The sequence below is a fragment of the Hippopotamus amphibius genome, chromosome 4 (genome assembly GCF_030028045.1).
Source record: "Hippopotamus amphibius kiboko isolate mHipAmp2 chromosome 4, mHipAmp2.hap2, whole genome shotgun sequence".
NCBI classification, from domain to species: Eukaryota; Metazoa; Chordata; class Mammalia; order Artiodactyla; family Hippopotamidae; genus Hippopotamus; species Hippopotamus amphibius.
Window position 1 is genome coordinate 187054772 of NC_080189.1, and position 19098 is coordinate 187073869.

A 19098-nucleotide genomic window follows, 5' to 3' on the forward strand; every position below is an offset into this window, starting at 1 on the left:
AACGAGGCTTTCAACGAAAAGGGGGTGTTATCTTTTCAATATTTACGGCTCCCCACTCCCCCCCCACCCCTCCATCCCAAGTCAGGCGCCCCACGAGGTGGCAAAAGGCCGCGTCCCGGCTGTGCCTTCGGGGAACTTGCTCCAGCGCTGGCCGGGAGGGAAGCTGGTCCTCGGAAGAGGTCCCTTAACAGACGGGCGCAGTTGGGACCCCATGGGGGGGACCCCATGGGGGGGACCCAGAGGACGAGGCGGCAAGTATCGCGAGAGGTCCCCCTCCCCCGCCGCGCCCCGCGTCCCCTCCCACCCCGGCGCCCCAGATGGCGGCGCGCGGGGCCCGGCCGGGCGGGGCGGACAGGGAAGGGGCGGCGTGGGTGACCTCAGCGGTTCCGTCGCTCCGGGAAGTCGCCTCGGCCCGCCCCCTCCAGCCCCCGCCCCGAGCTTCGCTCCCTCCGGGGCGGGGCGAGGCGAGCGGCGGGTGCTGCCCGGCCAGCCAAGTTGGAGCGCGCCCCGCCCGGCGCCCTCCCCGTCCCCGCGCCCTCCCCGCCGGGGCGCTCTGCCCGCAGCTCCGCACGCGCCGGGGCGGCACCGGGGAGGGCGCGCGGCGCGGGCAGCGGCCGGAGAGGAGCTCGGGGCGTTGGAGGTGAGCGCGGGGGGCGGGCGCCGGGCTCTGCCCGCCCCGCCCGCCGGCCCGCTCCCCGCGGCCGCGCTGCCATAAATGGGGCCCGCGGCGGCGGCGGCGGCGGCGGCGGCGGCGGCATCTGGCTGGCCGGGCGGCTGCCGGAGGCGGCGCGGAGTGGCGGGCCGGGGGCGGCGGCGGGGCGCGGCGACCCGGGCGTCGGGGGACGCGGCAGGCGGCCGCCCGGGCGTGAAGTTCAGGGGCGCCCGGGCGGCGAGGGGCGCCCCGGGCGGGGACGCGCGCAGGTTCGCGCGGCCCCGGCCCCCTCCGCCCGCTCCCCGGGACCCGCCCCCGCGGCGGAGCGGCCCCTGTTTACTTTCGAGCGGGTTTTTCCTGCTCCGGGCAGGTGCCCAGGGCGGCTCCGGGCGGGCAGTTGCGCGCGGCGCCCCGCTCCCTCGCCGCGCGCTGCCCGCTGCCCGCTGCCGGGAAGGGCCGGCCGGGCGGCCGGGGGCGGACGGCGGCCGCGGCGTCTCCAGGCGCGCTCACGGGCGTCCCGTTTGTGCCCAGGTGATGACCGCGGCGGCATGGAGTTCCCGGAGCACGGCGGGCGGCTGCTGGGCCGCCTGAGGCAGCAGCGCGAGCTGGGCTTCCTGTGCGACTGCACCGTGCTGGTGGGCGACGCGCGCTTCCCGGCCCACCGCGCCGTGCTGGCCGCGTGCAGCGTCTACTTCCATCTCTTCTACAGGGACCGGCCCGCGGGCAGCCGCGACACGGTGCGGCTCAACGGCGACATCGTCACGGCGCCCGCCTTCGGCCGTCTGCTGGACTTCATGTACGAGGGCCGCCTGGACCTGCGCAGCCTGCCCGTCGAGGACGTCCTGGCCGCGGCTAGCTACCTGCACATGTACGACATCGTCAAGGTCTGCAAGAACAGGCTCCGCGAGAAGGAGCGCGCGCTGCCCCCAGAGACGCCCTCCCCTGGGGCAGAGCTGCCTGGCGCGCCCCCAGGCCCCCTGTCTGCCTGGGCCTCTGTGCTCTGTCCGGCCGCCCAGAAGCCCAGGCTCCCTGCTGCTGGAGTCAAGGCCGCCTGCGCTCTACCGGCACTGGGGCCTCCCCCCTGGCAGGCCTCTGGAGAGTCGGACCGGGCCCTGGACCTGTCGCTGAAGCCTGGCCCGAGGCTGGAGCCAGTCCACCCACCCTGCGTCCTCCGGACACCCCCTTGCAGCCAGGTGCAGCCAGGGGCCCGGCCGGTCGTGAAGGACGAGCCAGATTCACTGTCGGAGCAAGAGGACGGCAGCAGCCCTCGGAGCCCCCACAGGCCCCCTCAGGCACCCTGTGTTCCTGCAGCCGAGCGCGAGCGCCAGGTGCGCAGTGGGGAGCTGGAGCTGGAGGCAGAGCGGGGGGCGATCGAGGATGCGCTGCGGCCAGGTGGGCGCCTCTGCCTCTGCCCGCTGTGCGGCAAGCTGTTCCCCAGCGCCCACGTGCTGCGGCTGCACCTCGGCACCCACTTCCGCGAGCGGGATGGCAGCCGCGCCCGGCTCTCTCCCGACGGCATGGCGCCCACCTGCCCACTCTGCAGAAAGACCTTCTCCTGCACGTACACGCTGAAGAGGCACGAGCGCACGCACTCGGGCGAGAAGCCCTACACGTGCGTGCAGTGCGGCAAGAGCTTCCAGTACTCGCACAACCTGAGCCGCCACGCCGTGGTGCACACACGCGAGAAGCCGCACGCCTGCCGCTGGTGCGAGCGCCGCTTCACGCAGTCAGGGGACCTCTACCGCCATGTCCGCAAGTTCCACTGTGGCCTGGTTAAGTCCCTGCTGGTGTGACCATCGCTGCAGGGGTGAGGGTGGAGGGAGGGGCGGATGGAGTGTGAGGGGCCGGAGCTCAGCCCGTGAAGCCCCTGAGGCGGGGCCCCACCCTGGAGTAAAGAACCCGTTGCCCCCGGAAACGGGAACGTGGCCTCAGACTTGTGCTGCCAGGAAGCCACACGGACAGCCTTGCCTCTCCACCAGCTCACTCCTGCTCCTGGACGTGCCCCGACCAGACCCCGTCCTCCTGTCCATCCCCTCCAGCCAGTCCTGAGGAGTGTCCCAAGGGACGCCGAGCGTGGGCCCAGGCTCCCCAGCCTTGATCCTCCCCGGGGCTTCCCCGACCCCCTCACCGGCAGGCTCGGGGTACCCTGTGCGCCTGGTACCACGCTCGGTGAAGGATGCCTGCTCACAGATGCTGTCAGTGTGAGTCCCCAGTGGGGAGCTCTGACGGAGCAGGCTCCTCCTGGTGGGTGGCAGCGGGAGCCCCTGCGGGGGAGGCCCTGGGCACAGGGAGAGCCAGCAGGGGCCATCGGGGCACAGCTGGTGTGACAGGGTGTGGGCCCCCGGCAGGGACCACAGGGCGGCAGGAGCAGAAGCAGCCAGAAGCTGAGTAGCTCCGGAGTTAAGTTACAGGCACTGGCGGGGGAGGTAGGCCCTCCGGAGCTTTCGATCCTGGATCCTGACCGCACCGTGACGCAGGGCAGAGAAAGTGGGGGTTTGGAAACGATTCTCTTCAGATACAGAAGGAGCCTCCGGAGGTTGCCAGATGTCTGCCTGTGGGTGATGGGCTGTGCTGCTCCCCTGCGGGCGCCTCTGAGCCCCCCGCCCCATAGGGCCGAGGGGGCTGGGAACGCAGCCCCCGGCCTCGAGTATCACAGGTCAGTGGTAAGCCCGACCCTGAAGGTCACTTGCCCGCCTGCTCGGGGTCTCCCTGGAGCTGCTGGTCATTTCCAGGACACTGAGCAGGGGGCCCGAAGCTGCTGTCTTTACCAGGAGCCGTGTTTGCAGGGTTTCCCTTCCCTATGGTGGGGCCTGGGTGAAAGCAGGGGCGGGGGGAAGGCAGGTGGTCCAGGCTGGGTCACAGGCCCCGCTGCACACAGCCCGGGGAGCCTGATGCTCCTAGAAAGCGAAAGGCTGCCGCGTCCGTGCTTGGTGGGGGCACCCTGCCGCGCCTGCCTGCTCCCAGGGCAGGTCTTGCTGCTGGAACCCAAGGGGGTGGGCAGGGTGGGACTACCCCAGCTTCTGGGGGTCCTGCAGGTGGCAGAGCTGCGTGGACTCTTGGTTTCCCCAGACTGTGTGGGCTCTTTCTGCTGTGACTGGAGGTGGTGCCGAGGTCAGAGTTCAAGTTTAAATTATTTTCTCAGCTCCTGACAACACTTGATGTCGTATTTATTTGTCTCCCTGGTCTGGAGTGAGAAGACCGTTGGCCTTTGCAGCAGGTGGACAGGCGGGGGCCGTCTCCTGCAGGCCCTCGGCTCTCCCGGTGTGTGGGCAACTGGCCTGCCGACCAGAGAGAGGGCTGGGGGAAGGGGACCCCACTTCTGGTTGTCCTGGCCCCCGGCCCTCCACCTCTGGAAGGGCTGGTGGGACCTCACGCTTAGCATGATGTGCTCCACGATCAGATTTCCGTGTGTGTGTGTGTGTGTGTGTGTGTGTGTGTCTGACTGTGTGGGCACGTGTGTCCAACACAGGCAGGGCTGAGCCAGACCAGCAGCCGTGCCCACCCCCCCCCAGCAGGCAGCCGGGAGATGAAGCATCGGCCCTGGTTTTCCCCACAGGGTTTCTGCCGGGGAAGGGATTTATTTTCCTGGGGCAGGAAGCCTGCCCTGCGTTATCAACACTGGAGTCCCTGTCTTTTGCAAACGTTACTGTGAAGTTAATGTGCAGAGACGTGGTCAGCTTTACACTTAGTAACTGACACAGTTCAGGTTAAAATATATATATATACACACATATATTTAAGACTAATCATGTGGGATCCTGTAGCAGCAGCGTGTGTAGACGCCTTTTGGGTGGAGCCTGCTGTGTGGGGTCCTCCCGGGCGGCCCAGCCTCTGCCCCTCGGCCACCACTGCTGTGCCTCCATGCCCCTGGGGGGCGGCTCCGGGCGCCCAGAGGACAGCGGTCGGCGCTCAGCACGTGGCGGGAGGTCTTGTGTGCGCCGCCGGCCTGCTGGAAATCAGTGCTGTGTTCCCGTGTTCGCATCGTGGTCTCAGTGACAGTGGTAATAAAGCCCCACAGGTGGACACGGCCGTGATTATTCCTGGGCACAGGAGCGCGTGTGGGAATTGGGGGTGCTGCTGGTCTTGGGGGGCCCAGGTGGGCCGTGGGCACTCTGGGATGCAGAGGGCTGTGCGTCGTGGCTGGGGTGGGCTGGGGCAGGGCTGTGGACAGGTGACAGTCCCTCTCTCCCCAGCCTTGCAGCTCCCTCCCGCCCCCCACCCCCCGTCAATTGGGGGAGGGGGATCCCGGGGAATAGGATGCAGGTTGGGACCTGGTGAGAGGCCTCGTGGCTTCTTGCTTGCGGTGGGGGCGCCTTCTGGGCAGCCGCAGGCCCTGGGGCTCAGATCCAAGGCTCCCAGTCCTGTGGTGCTGGGCCTTCCTGTCCCCCTGCTTGCAGAGGAAACCCCCACTTGCCTACCCTCCCCTCCCCGAGCCCTCCCCCGCCCCTCCTCGCCTCACTTGCACCCCCACCTCCTCTGGGCGGGGCGGGCCCTCACAGGAGAGGGGCAGGGCTGGGAGGGGGTTGTGTGCCTGCCGCCCCCGCCCCCAGCCCCGTGGAGCCCAGGTGGGTGTCTGCAGGGCCCAGTGGGGTCAGGCTGGGTGGGTGGCTGGGCAGGCCTGGCCGCCTGGAGGTTCTAGGACCCCTGAGCCACGCCCAGCTGGTGTCAGGGCTGACGGGCGGTGCGTGTGGGCATTCCAGACCCCCCTCCCCCTCCCCTCAGCCCCGGGGCCTCGCGCAGGGCCTCGAAGCGGGTGGTTCTCTGAGCCTCCTGTGCCTTCCTCAACAGGCCCGGGGCAGGTGGGCCGGTGGCCTTATGGGTGTCCAAGCCTCGTGCTGGCCAGAGCACCCCTCCAGGAAGAGCAGAGACAGACCACAGGGGCGGGGCGGGGCAGGGTGGGGGGACCTCGTTTGCCGAGAGGTCCCCGGAAGTTGTCCCAAGCTGAACTGGTGCCAGAAGGGCTGCGGGTTCTTGGGCCAACCTTTGAGGCCTTCCCCGTCCTGACCCCAAGTGCAAGTTCTTGCTTCTGGGAGGTGGTACCTGGCACCGTCCCTCCCCCCTGCCCAGCCTGACTCCCACGGGATTCCTCCTGGACTCGAGCCACTGTCCTGCAGGGAGGCCCTGTCATGTTCCCAGTCGGGCCCATGACTCAGCCCGGGCCTTCTCAGAACCCCAGAGGAGGCTGTTGCCATGCCAACCGGGCAGGGGAGGAGGGAGGTCAAAAGGTGCCCGGGGGCAGAGCTGACTAGGGAGGGGGCTTCCAGGACCCCTGCTGCCAGCCCAGCTCTGCCCAGCTGCGCTCACACTCTGCGCACTGCCACACCCGTCACCGAGGCTGTGGCCCCCACTCCTGGGGTAGGTGGGGCGGGTGGGGGTGGGGAGGCCAGCCAGCCTGGCCCCTGGGCGGGATAGTAACGGAGGCATGTGGAGGGCCCCGCTGGCCGCAGCCCCAAAGCCAGTGGGTGGTAAAGCCAGGCCCTCCTTCCACAAACTTCAGGAACGCAGGCTGCAGCCCAGGCATTGCTGGACGTGGCCACCACCCCTGGGCACAGCGGCACTCGGGGCAGTAAGGAGGAGCCCACAGGGCGTGCAGAGGGCTGGACCCTGGGGCGAGAGCGGTCCCCAAGGCCCCCGGCAGGATGAGCACGCGGGACCCTCCCGGTGGACGCGGAGACGGGCGCGCCAGGCCGACGGCCGCTGCCGCAGCCGTGTCAGAGCGAGGGGTCGCGTGTGAGCAGGTGCAGGGGTGTGGTGGCCCGGGCGCCCCGGAGAAGCCGCCCGCTATGAGGCAGGGAGAGGCCGAGGCAGATCTGGCCGGCCTCAGGCCTCCCGCCCCAGCTTCCTCTGCCCCTCGCCCCGGGCTCAGCCCGCTGCCCACCCACCCCTGGTCAGGCCCCTCCCCGTATTCACATCCGCAGGTCAGGGGGCTCATCCTCAGACACCCCAGGACAGACGCACGGTCTTCGGGTGCGGCTCCGGCCCTGCCTACCAGCTTCCGCCTGGTCCCCTGGCGCTCCCCTTCCCACCCTGGCCCCGTGGTGCCCTTCTCAACAGCCCCGACCCTGCTCAGCCGTTGTCACTGTCATTGTCCCTGTACCTCTCCCCTCCTCCACGTCCACGGTCGCCTCCACCACCACCACCTTGTGGCAGGTCCCCACAGGAACGGACCCTCATCGGGGCCGGTTTCCCGTTGAGGGCCGGTGCTGGACCGTCTGCGAGCTGAGAGGTGGCACTGCAGAAGCTGTCCCCCTCTCCTGTGCCCTCAAGTTCCAGGACCTTCTCAGTCTGCTCCTCCTCCCCTCCCTCCCCCTCCCCCTCCCCCCACCCCTCCCCACTACCCGCTCAGAAGGGAAGATGTCTGTGCCTCCCCCCCACCCAGGCCGCCTGGCCTCCCAGCAGCCTGGAGAGGAGCCCTCTTGGGTCCCCGTCCCCAGGTCCCCCCGCCTCGGTGTCCTTACTTGTAGAGCAGCCACCACGGCAGACAGCTGCTGAAGGGAGCCCCGGGCACCGTCCAGCGGGCACACGGGCAGCACCGGTGCTGGCGATGCTCCCGCCTCCCGGGGCAGCGGGCGGAGGGCCTGGCCACGTGCCCCGTGGAGCAGGCAAGCCCGCCCCCGCGTGCCGGCCGCGCCGGGTCGTGTGTGGCGGGAGGGCCCTCCTGGGCCACCCCGCATCCTTCCTCCCGCAGCCGTCCCTGCAGCCCCGGGGGGCCTCCGGAGGGTGGGGGCGGCGGGCGCACCCCGGCAGCCACCGAGGTGTCCAGGATGGCTGGCGGGTGGGCTGGGGCCCGGTGGGGGCAGTTCAGAGAGGAACCCGGCTGGGCTGACTTCGTTTCCAGGCCCCCCACGCTGACTCCAGCCAGGCCAGCAGGTAGCCCCGCAGAGAAGTCAGGTGTCTGAGGGAGCCAGGGCTCGCCTCCCTGAGTTGGACCCAAATGGGTTTGTTTTCACCAATTTGAACAGAAGTCTGTGTAAAGAGAAACCCGTTCCCTTGCCTTCTTCAGCGGACGGCTGAGGCCTTGAAAATTAGGATCTGGACCCAGTTCCACTGTGTGTGCGTGTGTGTGTGTGTGTGTGCATGCGTGTGTGCGTGCGCGTTGGGAGCGGCGTTCCCATCCCTCCAACAGGCAACTCCCTAACGCCAGCTGCGTGTTCTACGATTCAGCTCCCGACAGTCTATCCAGACGGAGCTCGGATCCCACAATTAAGGGTTCAGTCCGACAAGACCCCCCCCCAGTTGAGATACCAAGTTGTCACCTGTGCTCCTGACTCATGGGCTATAGATTGGAGGAACACCAGTGGACAAGCTGCCCGGGGCTCCGAAGGAGCCACTCTCCCCGAATCTCCACGGGTTCTCCAGCCAGGAAGCCCTCCAACCTCGTCCTTTCGGGGTCTCCTGGAGGCTTCATGCGTGGGTGCGGGTGATGAGATCATGGGCCCCGGATGGTTGACTCCACCTCCAGCCCACGCGCCCCCCCAGAAGTCAGGGTGGGGGTGGGGGGACTGAAAGTTCTGGCCCTGTCATCACGTGGTTGGTCCTCCTGGACACCAGCCCCCACCCGCAGCTGCTTCCGCAGTCCCCTCGTTCACACAACAGAAGACACCTTGGCCACGCTCTTCGCTTAGGAAACGCGCGGGTTTCTGTGCCGGAGATGGGGACGAAGACCGAATGTGTATTTTTTGTTTGTTTTATTTTGGCCATGCCGCACAGCTTGTGGGATCTTAGTTCCCTGATCAGGGATCAAACCCAGGCCCTTGGCAGTGAAAGCACAGAGTCTTAACCACTTGCCCGCCAGGGAATTCCCTGCATTTCTTATTATAAATCATAATATCACAGCTTGTCACTGGTTTCTTCATTGGTGGTACTAGTTTGCTAGGGCTGCCTTCACACACCACCACAGGCAGGGGCTTGGACAGCAGACACCACTGTCCCACTGGAGGCTGGGATCCCAGGTCCAGGAGGGCAGGGCTGGCTCCTCCTGAGGCCCGTGTCCATGGCGTGTAGACACCGTCTCCGTGTCCTCACGTGGTCGCCTCATGGGCGCGTCTCCATCCTAATCTCGTCCTCTGATGAGGGCCCCTGTCAGGCTGGGTTAGGGCCCAGCCTCGACACCCCAGTTTACCCAATCACCTCTTTAGAGCCCCATCTCCAAATACAGTTACATTCTGAGGTTCTGGGGGTCAGGGCTTCAATGTGTGAATTTGGGGCACACAGTGCAACCCACACCTTTGGGGTTTCAGAAGGGCCAGGAAGCCCAGATCCCAGCCTGGCTCTGTCCAGATCCAGACAAGCCACTGCAGTTTTCTTGTCGGCGACGTCTGTCGGTATTTCCATCTTTGCCCTCTAACCCACGGGCCGTGGGCCACCTCCCACTCAGAGCCACAGCTCTGGGGACATCGCCCTGCTCAGGGGCCTGCAAGCCCAGCCCCATTCTGCCCACAGGGGCCACCACCTGCCCGACCTCCTTCATACCTGTGTCACAACAGAGAGAAATGCCGACGAACCTCACGGAGTCTGTGATGCTCAGGGAGTGCGGCTGGACGGCCGCGCACCCCCGTGGACGACAGTGAGAAATGCTGGACACAGAAGATATGTTTTAAATAACAATTTGAAGGCACCAGAGAGGGAGTAATGCAGGCAGGAGCTGGACAGGAGCCAGTCCTTGAGAAACAGAAACTGCAACCAGACAGATGTGTGCGTTTGTGGCCGCAGGGTCGGTAGACAGGTCCCAAGGGAAGTTACATAAATGGCCGAGAGGCACATGGGAGAGTGTGAGATAAAACCACAGCGAGCCGTCACCACACCCCATCCTGAACCTCGACGACCGATACCACCGAGCGTGGTTGGCAGAGTGGAGCGGCCTGAACACTCCCACGCCGCGTGGGAAAGGGATGGCATTTCTCTCCGAGGTCAACACACACCCATCACTGGACCCAGCAGCTCCGCTCCAGGGTGCGGCCCAGGAGGACTGACGCACGTGTGCACAAAGGGACCCCACTCAAATGCTCACTGTGGCTTTTCCCTGTTACCCGGAAACTATCCGTGGAAATGGCCTAAATGTCCGTGAACGCGGCCACTGCACACTCACACCATGGCGTAGAACAGACCCGAAGGGATCCAGCAGGTGAGGCGCGACGTGGGCAAATGTCGCCGCTCAGAGGGGAGAAGGTGGCCGGCCACGCACACTGACTGCAGGCAGCTTGAGGGCAGGCGCAGCCGTCCAAGGAGGAGACAGCAGAACAGCAGCTGCCTCTGGGCGGAGAAGGACTGACTGTGCAGGAGACAAGCGACAGTTGGGGGGTGACAGACATTTCTAGAGTTTCATAGGGGGTGTGCTATGCAGGCGTAGTCATTTGTCGAGATTTACAATTAAGCTTTGTGCGTTTCAACGCACGTGCTGTCAAGACTATAAAACAGTCGCGGGAGGACAAGAGCAGATGGAGGTCTAGACTCAACGAGAATGGTGCAGAGGGTGGTCGCTGAAATTGGTGAAAGGTACAGAGAGTTTATTGTACTTAACAGACACCTCAGTATTTGAATCTTTCCATAATACATGTTAGGGTAACACACACACACACACACATTTTGCATCGGCCTGGCGAAGATAACAGCCTGGTACCGCCGTTTCTTGGGGAGGTGGGCGCACGAGAGGCAGGGTACAGGCTGGCACGCATCTGGTGTGGAGGCAGCTTGACAACTGCTGTCCATGTCACAACCGCACAAAGGCTTGGACCGAGGAATCCTAGGAAGCTATCCTACAGATAAGCTCATACTCGCTCCAAAGGACTTACGTGTAAGAGTGTTTATCAGAGTGTGTCCAGGGGCAGGGGACCGGCCAAGTGACGCCACGGTCCACACACTGAACGGAATACTCTACAGCCACGGGTGTGGAGGCTCCCTGCGTGGGGCAGGGTGATCTCCACGCTGTGAAGTGAAGCTAGAAGTGCAGTGTGTGGTGGTGTGCCAGTCTCCCCGTGTAAAAACAGGGCACATGCATGTAATTCGCGTAGGCATAAAACGTCTCTGGAAGGATGCTAAAGAAAGAGCTAAGTCGAACACTTAGGTCACTTATGGGAGGGAAACTGGCGGCTGGTGGAGGCAGCAGGGGACCTTTTTAGATTTTGCATCACGTTATCAATCATCAGTTCCCAGATCAAATGTTAATTAAAATATGAACATCTTTACCCACATCTCCTTCCACGTTCCCGCTGTTCCCAGCAACTTTTCACATGACTGCTTAGTTCTGTGTACCTTCTGTTTCCTCTTTTCCCTAAGTACTATGTTTTAATCTTCCTTCCTTGTCACTGAAAGACATACACTGGAATGCCCCCACTAACCTATCTTCCCTGCCCGCTCTGTGTATCCCCATCTTCACGTCACCACCATTACTCGCTACTTGTATGTTCTCCAACGTTTCTTTTTTAAATGCAGGCAAATGTTCTTTCCCCCCTTATCACCCCAAAAAGGTGGAATACTATATATGCTGTTCTGCATGTTGCTTTTTTTTCCTTCCACTTTAAAAAAAGACCACAGCAATCTCCCCACGTCACCACATGAAAACTTCCCGGACCCTTTTATTTGTCAGAGGCTGCACGGTGTTCCCGGTAGGGCTGTACTGTCATTTATTTGGTCTCCTAGAGATGGACACCTGGGTGGTTTCCAAGCCTCTGCTGTTACAGTGCTTCAGCTAATAACCTTGATCGTGCATCCTCCTGCACAGGGGGTATTCGGGGTACATTCCCAGTGGGTAAAAGAACCTACGATCCCATCAGGGGCCAAACTGCCTCCCCAGTGGCTGCGCCTACCCTCACCCCCTGCACCTGCTTCCCTGCCACCTTGCCAACCCAGCGTGGTAGCAAATTCTTGGATTTAAAAAAATCCGACAGTTGAAAAACAGTCTCTCTTTCTCATTTTATTTTTTAAATTAATTAATTAAATTTGGCTGTGTTGGGTCTTCGTTGCTGTGTGCAGGCTTTCTCCAGTTGTGGCAAGTGGGGGCTACTCTTCATTGCGGTGGCTTCTCTTGTTGCGGAGCACAGGCTCAAGGTGAGCAGGCTCAGTAGTTGTGGCACACGGGCTTCGTTGCTTCACGGCATGTGGGATCTTCCCAGACCGGGGCTCAAACCCATGTCTCCTGCACTGGCAGGCGGATTCTTAACCACTGCACCACTAGGGAAGTCCCTCTCGTTTTATTTGCATTTCTCCTGTTACGTGTGAGGTTCCCTCCTTTCCTGTGCTCATGCCCTGGACCCACTTTCCCACAGGCATTTCCACTCCAATGCTAAGGAATTCACCCAGTTCTTTCTAGCAGTTTTTACAGTTTCACTTCTTTTACATCTACACCTTTAATCACTGTTTCCGCTTTAATTGGTACCTGGTCACGCTGAGGATCTAGGTCTCTCCCTATGTGGATAAGCAACACTTCACTACATGGCCCACCTCCCCCTTCGCTGACGGGAGAGCCGCCCCTCCACAGAGCCCCACGTGCGTCCAGGTCTGTCCCCTCCTGCTGCTCTCCCACGGTCCCCGCAGCCGAGCTCCGCGGCTGGACTGAATGGCCGTCTTGACACGTTTTGATCTTGGCCGGGCAAGCCGCTCTCGTTTCTCTTTTTTTGGGGGGGGGGAAGGGGGGGCTGTGTTTGCTTGTCCATTTTCCATGTGAACTCTAGCCTCAGCACATCTAGTTCAAGGGGAAGAGCTGCTCTCTGCTCTCAATCCTCTCCAATCGGCTTCTCTCCCCACACGCCACCAAAACTCCAGGTTGCCAAGTCAGAGGCCCTGCTGTCACCGTGCTCAGCAGCAGGTGCCCGGCTGACCTCTTCCCCAGCACCTCCCAGTCTCCTTTCTACCTCACTGGCTGCTCTCCATCCTCACTTCCGCACCCGCCCCCCCACTCCTCCTGTCAGTGCCCCCTCCCTAGGGAATCTCCTCCTGTCCCACCCTGCTTGCTGGGGCCTCCTCACGGACGCTGCCCGACAGGAGCTCCCCTCTGACCCCAGTCACATATGCGACACGCACACATCTCCTGAGTGCCTTCCAGAAACACAAAACGAAACCTGGAACTTCCCCCCACACACCCGCTCCTCACCCGGCTGCCCGCGTTCTGTATACAGGAGCACCAGGGAGCCTGCTGTTCAGCTGGGAGCCTGGATGTCACCCCTGCGCCCTTCCTCTGCCTCCCTCCCCGCGGCCCACAGCAAGCTCTGAAGCCCGTCTGCGGAGGAGACGTCCAACCCCTGCACCTCCACTGCCGACGCCCGCGTCCGGGCGCAAACACCCTCCACACAATTACCCCAGGGCCTCAGAACCCCCCACCGGCGCCTCCGCACCGGCAGAGACAGCCAGTCTCCTCCCTCCCCCGGCGCCCGGCCCCTGCCCTCCCCCTGACCTCACTTCCCAGCACCCCCGAGCCTTTCCTCTCTGAGGCCGGGCGCAGCCCAGGCCCAGGTCCCCGGCGTGCGGGCTGCTTCCCCGCCCGCCGGGTTTTTTCCGGCGGGGAAGGCGGAACTCACAGCGGCTCGCGGGGCGGCCGGGGTCCGGGGGCTGGGATTCGGGGCCTGGGGTTCGAAGGCCCGCGGGGACCGATCCTCCTCGCCCCCAGGGCCCACGGTACCCGCTGCCTCCTCGCTCTCCACGACCAACGGCCCGCCTGCCCTCCGCGGCCACCTGCGGAGGTCCGAGAGGGGACAGCTCGCCACGCCCCCTCCCCGAACGCACCCGGCAGCCAGGCGGGCGGCTTGAGAAGGCGCCCTGACACGTCCAGACGAGGACAGCGGACCGGGGGACCCTGGCGGGCCGGGGGGCCCCGCGCCCCCGCGCCCCCGCGCCGGCTCCCGCAGCCCGCCCGGAAGTGACCCGCGCAGGCTGCGCATGCTCGCTCCCTCACCCCCACCCCGCGCTCGCGCGTCACGTGGGACGGCGCGCGGGCCGCTCTGGAAAGTCCCCCCCGGAAACGCGAGCCGCGGCGCGGCGGGTTCCGGCCGGCCGCGCCGGGCGGTGAGGTACGCGTTGCTCGTGGACCGTCCACGGCGCCGCGTGCCGCGGTGTGTGGTCTGAGCGCCGCCGTCCGCAGGGCTCCCGCCGTGCCCGGCACGGCCCGCAAGCTCGTTGTGCGCGGCTGCAGGAGGGAAGGCGCCGGCCGAGCGGGCAGTGGCCGGCCTTGCCCGGCCTGTACATCGGCGCCCGGCGCGGTCAGCTCACGCTGCAGGCGTGAGTCAGGAGACGCGGTAGGCGCGTTATCCGCACGCAGGCTGCGGCCGCCCGGTGGGACAGCAGGACGGCAAGGGACCGGCCAGTGCCCGGCCTGGGTGACAGCAGGACAGGCCGAAAGCCTGCCCACGGGCGGGGTCTACTGCGTCCAGCGCTTTGCCCAGGCCTCACGCCCCCGTGGAGCCCTCCTGCTTCCCGTGTGCAGCCCCAGTCCCACAGATGAGCAGCGACGTGTGGTCCCGGTGGTCCGCGCTCAGCCCTGCGGCACAGGGGCAGGGCAGCTCCGGCCTGACCCTCAGCCAGGCGGTCTGCATCTCTTACTCCCAAGTCCAAGCCTCTCTAGATAGGAACCCTTCCATGGCCTGGCTGGGCCCAGCTTTGCGGAGACGTCTTGGTTTTGTCCCCAGCTGGGCTCGCCCCAGCTCCCCAGGGGAGTCGGGCACCAGCTGGCGCCAAGCTCGGGTGGGCGTGCACGTGGATTTCTCTGCAGGAGGCAGAGGAGCGTTAGAGGCAGCAATGGGGTGGAGGAGGATTCCGACCCATCTCTAAAGCCTGAGAGAAGTGAGCTCCAGGAGGAAAACCTCCGCTGCATTAGAGGGCCGTAGTGCATAGTGGTGTCCCCACTGGAGGGCTTGGTTCCCTACGCATCTAGGAATCCTTCAGTACTTTCCATTTCCCTAATCCTACTGCGAACTGTGAGCAACCTGCTACAGAGGACTTATAACCTCCATCTCCATTCCCACCTCTGCCTTCCAGATGGTTTCTGTGCCTCCTGTCTCCTCCAAGTCTCTCGGGTAAATTTAAGCCGTTGTCCCTCATTTCCTTAAAACCACTGTTAACTCTACGTAGATGGGTGGATGGTTGGATATGTCAACCAAAAACAACGAAACAGCCAGTTATTTTCACCAGCAAAACATGCTTGTTCTGGAGCAGTAAAGAATTGAAATTCAGGACTTGCAACTGTGGCAAACCACATGAAAGTCTGGCAAAGGAAAGGAGAGGAAGCTCTCTTCTAGAGGAGAAGGGGAAGTTGGGAGGGGCTGTTATACACAAAAGGTCTCTTGGAGGAAACTGGGAGATCAGAGAATAGTGGGTTTTCATTGGCCAAATTGTGACTGTCTCTCATTGGCTGAGCTGTTGCCAGGCGAGGAGAAAATCTTCCTCCTGCGGGTAATAAAGCAATACCACTTCCTGCCGGGGAAGAAGGTAGCTTGATTCCCGTGGGAATCTGTGTTGTTGTGGTACATGTATTGGGTGGTGCCTGTGAGCTCCTCCTTCTGGCCTCCTGACTCCATTTGAGTGAGGCTTCCCGTTATCAATTTTCACAGATACATGGATGGATAGTTGAATGAATGGGTAGCTAGTATATCAGTTAGAAGCACTTTTAGCTTGAAGTAGCAGAAATTATGACGTGTGCAGTGGTTTGAACCCATAGGGGTTTATTTTTCTCCCACAACAAGAATCCTGGAGGCAGGCGAGTCTGCATCAGTTCAGTAGCCCAGTCACGTCAGACTAGCATCTCAGCAATCATACTGGGCTTCCCTCATGCTCACAGAGGGTTGCCACAGCTCCAGACACCACATCCATGTTCCAGGCTGGACAAAGAGGGGAAAGGATAGTGAAAGGGATGTCTATCTCTTTTATCATGGAAACAAAATTCTGCTCCCAGCGGCAACATCTCACTGGTCAGAGCTATGTCACATGACCAGTGCTACTGCAGCTGGGGGATTGGGCACTGAGGTTACCCAGTGTCTATAGTGGCAGAGAGAAGGGATGAAGAGGGTGGAGTTATGACTGTGGCGGACGTCTGGCATTGTGGCCACCCAGCATTTTTTGAATATCTTCTCTGCAATTTGGTAGTCCCCACGTTGTGAGTCCTATTCCTGCCAATCGGAATCCGGAAGGGTTACGTGGGTGAGCCTCCCCTCACCACGAGGGGCAGGTGTCTGACTTGACCTGGGAGGGGGCGGCTGCACCAGGACCCCACTGGGCTGCTGGGGCAACGGTTTTGCTGGACTGGTCCCAGCAAAGGCAGCTTATTTCTGGGGCCGGGAGTGGTGTCAGCTTCCTCCTACTGCAGACACAGCAGCTCTGGGCGTGGTGGGGGCAGCAGAGCCCGTACCCAGACCAGTCCTGGCAGGGGTTCTGGGCACTGTTCCTGGAAGCTTAGCCAAATCCGCGAGCCCTCTCACTGCTCTGTATACATCCACATCTGCTCAAACAAGCTAGAGCAGATTCCTTCATCCACAACTGTTGTGGGTTGGACTATGTCTTCCCGAGTGCTATGTTGAAGTCCTAATCCCTGGTACCACCGCTACCTGTGAATGGGACTTATTTGGAAACAGGGTCTTTAGATGTATTCAGGTTACGAAGAGGTTATCAGGGTGGGCCTCAATCCAATGTGCTCGTGTCCTTTTTTGGGGGGTGGGGGGTGGGATCTTAGATTGAACCCGTGCCCCCTGCATTGGCAGCACAGAGTCTTAACCACTGGGCTGCCAGGGAAGTCCCCCCACATGCTGGTGTCCTTATAAGAGGCCAGAAGTTTGGACACAGACACCCCAGTGAGAAGGCCACATGATGGCAGAGGCAGACATCGCGGGGCTGTGGCTTGGAGCCCCAGAAGTGGGAGGAAGCAGGGAGGACCCTCCCGTACAGCCTTTAGAGGGAGCACGGTGCTGCCCACACCTTGATGTTGGAATTCTGGCCTCCAGAGCCTGACAGAATACACTTCTGTGGTTTTAAGCCCCCCGATTTTTGGTGCTCCATTACAGCAGCCCCAGGTCATGGGTGAGGACCCCAGCCCATCCCCCAGACAACAGCATCCAGGCAAGTGGAATGGCGCAGGGGTGGGGTGGGGGGAGCAGATGGACGTGTAACCAGATACGAGTGGTGGGGTCTGCTTGGTGGTGAGGCCCCCGCACCCTGAAGAGAGCTGGAGCAGCCCGCCCAGACTCCCCTCCTGTGCTTTCAAAGCAAGTTCTGTTGAGCGTGGCCAGCCAGGGCAGCCGGCCTCCTGCCACTCCCCTCACCCCGACCTGTCCTGCCCGAGCCCAGAGAGGACTGGGAAGGAGGGCAGAGCCGTGCAGCGTTCAGGCAGAGGCAGTGTCCCCGCCTCCTCCACCCCTGGAGCAAGGCGAGGGCCTGCTCCAAAGTCCAAAATGCCTGCATGGCAGAGACGGGCACGCGCTCCAGCTGTAGAATCCCCCCGCACCCGCGCGGTTGGAGCAGAGCCATCCTTGGGGGCTGGGCTTGTCCCACGCCGGGACGCAGTGCCCCTCCCCCAGGTACTTCCCAGAGCGAGAGGCCTCTTAGAGCAGCAGGCACCCAACGGGTGACACATGGGCCTGGCTGCCTCTCGGGAGCCCTGGGGGCCGCAGAAAACAGCTAACTCTGCGGTTCAGCCGCAGAGGCAGCAGTGGGGGGTGCTGTTCACAGAGGCGAGGGCAGAGGCGGGGAGTAGGGCAGGGTGGGGGACGCCCAGAGACCAGGGGAGGTCTTATGCCCCTCTGTGGAGGGGCCGGAGGAGCCAGGCTGCTGGGCTCTGAGGGCAGTGGGGTTCCAGCCTCCGGGCCTCACCCCCACCGACCCTTCCAGGGCTTTGGGAGGGACCCCAGAATTGCATTGGCATAGTCACATGTTTTTGAAAATTTGTAAAAGCTGTATAAAAAATAAGCATAAATGTATATGAAAGATATGTGTGTGTGTGTATGTGTACTATATATAAAATATATATATATATATGCTTAGGCTGCCAACGTACCACAGACTAGGTGGTTTAAACAACAGAAATCCGTTGTCGCCCTGCTCTGGAGACTGGGAGTCTGAGCTCAGGGTGTCGGCAGGTGTGGCTTCTCCTGAAGCCTCCCTCCGTGGCGTGGAGATGCTGTCTTCTCTCCTGTCCTCACATGGTCGTCCCCCTGTGCGTGTCTGGGTCCTCATCTCCTCCTCTTATAAGGACATCAGCCTTAGGAATTCCCTGGTTGTCCAGTGATTAAGACCCTGTGCTGTCACTTCTGAGGGCCCAGTTTCGATCCCTGGTGGAGAACTAAGATCCCGCAAGCCGTGTGGCCAAAATAAATAAATAAATAAAGGACACCAGCCAGACGGGATCAGGGCCCACCTTAGTGACCCCTTTTTAACTTGATTACCTGTGTAAAGACCCTGTTTCCAAATGCATTCACATTTGGAGGTGCTGGGGTTTAGGGCTTCAGTGATGAATTTTTCAATTTGCGGGACACACAGTTTATCCCATAACTAAAACTGTATCTTTATATATTCTTTCTATACACATTAAAACCTTTTTTCTTAAAGAAGAGCTCAGAAACGTGTGCACACCAGGCCCACTGGCCACTCCCCGTGGGAATCCAGCGGCGGGGGGCCAGGCAGGCAGCGGGCAGCGGGGTGGTCCGGGGCGGGAGGGGGGGGCCAGAGCCCCAGCATGTCACCGCCCTGCGCAACCACACCCGCCCCTCGCTGGGCTGACGTCCCCCTACCACACAGGAGGAAACGGAGTCTCAGGGCAAGGCCAGCACGGCTGCACGTGCAACTGGACCCTCAGCGGAATGACAGCCCCCACTGCCCGCTCCTCGGATGTCGGGGGAAGGAGGGGTCCAAGAAACAGCAGATTAGCCTTAAAGCCTGCGTCCTGCCAGGCTCAGTCCTAGGTTTGCTGAGCGCAGGGCCGGGCAAACATGGGAGGTCCCACCGAGTGCGCCCAGCTCCTTGTCCCAACTTGCACCCTGAGCCTCTCCCCCAGGAAGCGTGTCAGCACCCCAGCCTGTCACGCCCTCACACACCAGAGCCCCGGGCCAGACCCGCAGAAGGGCCTGGGGACCGGAGAAGCAGCTCGGGCCGTCTGGACAGGAATTCTGGGGCCCCAGTACCAGCGCCTGGTCGGGCGAGAAGGGGGATGGGCTGTGAGGGGCACATGCCCCCCGGGCTGCAGGCGCCGCTCGTGAGTGGCCCCAGAGGGACCACAGCTTCCGGGCCTGAGGGCTATGCTGTCCACTGCTGCCCACACTTCAGAAGGTGGTCGTGAGGCCACTGCTGGTAACAGTCTCTGTCGGGTCGCTCGGCCTGTCGTAAGAAAGTGCTATGACCTGCGTGGCTTAGGACTATGGTTTATTCTCCTGCGGTCCCCGAGGCCAGAACTTCAAGGTCAAGCTGTCGGCAGGGCTGATTCCTTCTGAGGCTGCGTGGGGGCCGCTCTCCCCTCTGAGATTCTGGTGGTCAAGGCA

At 62.7% G+C, this 19098-nt stretch overlaps 1 protein-coding gene across 1 annotated transcript; it reads left to right on the top strand.

Annotated features, from left to right (window-relative positions):
- The first annotated feature begins 524 nt into the window (after positions 1–524).
- Positions 525–4644, top strand: ZBTB42 (zinc finger and BTB domain containing 42). Its single transcript, XM_057730386.1, has 2 exons — positions 525–640; positions 1184–4644. Exon 2 carries the CDS (start codon positions 1201–1203, stop codon positions 2443–2445), a length of 1245 nt encoding a protein of 414 aa, XP_057586369.1. The 5' UTR covers positions 525–640; positions 1184–1200; the 3' UTR covers positions 2446–4644.
- The last annotated feature ends 14454 nt before the right edge of the window (positions 4645–19098 follow it).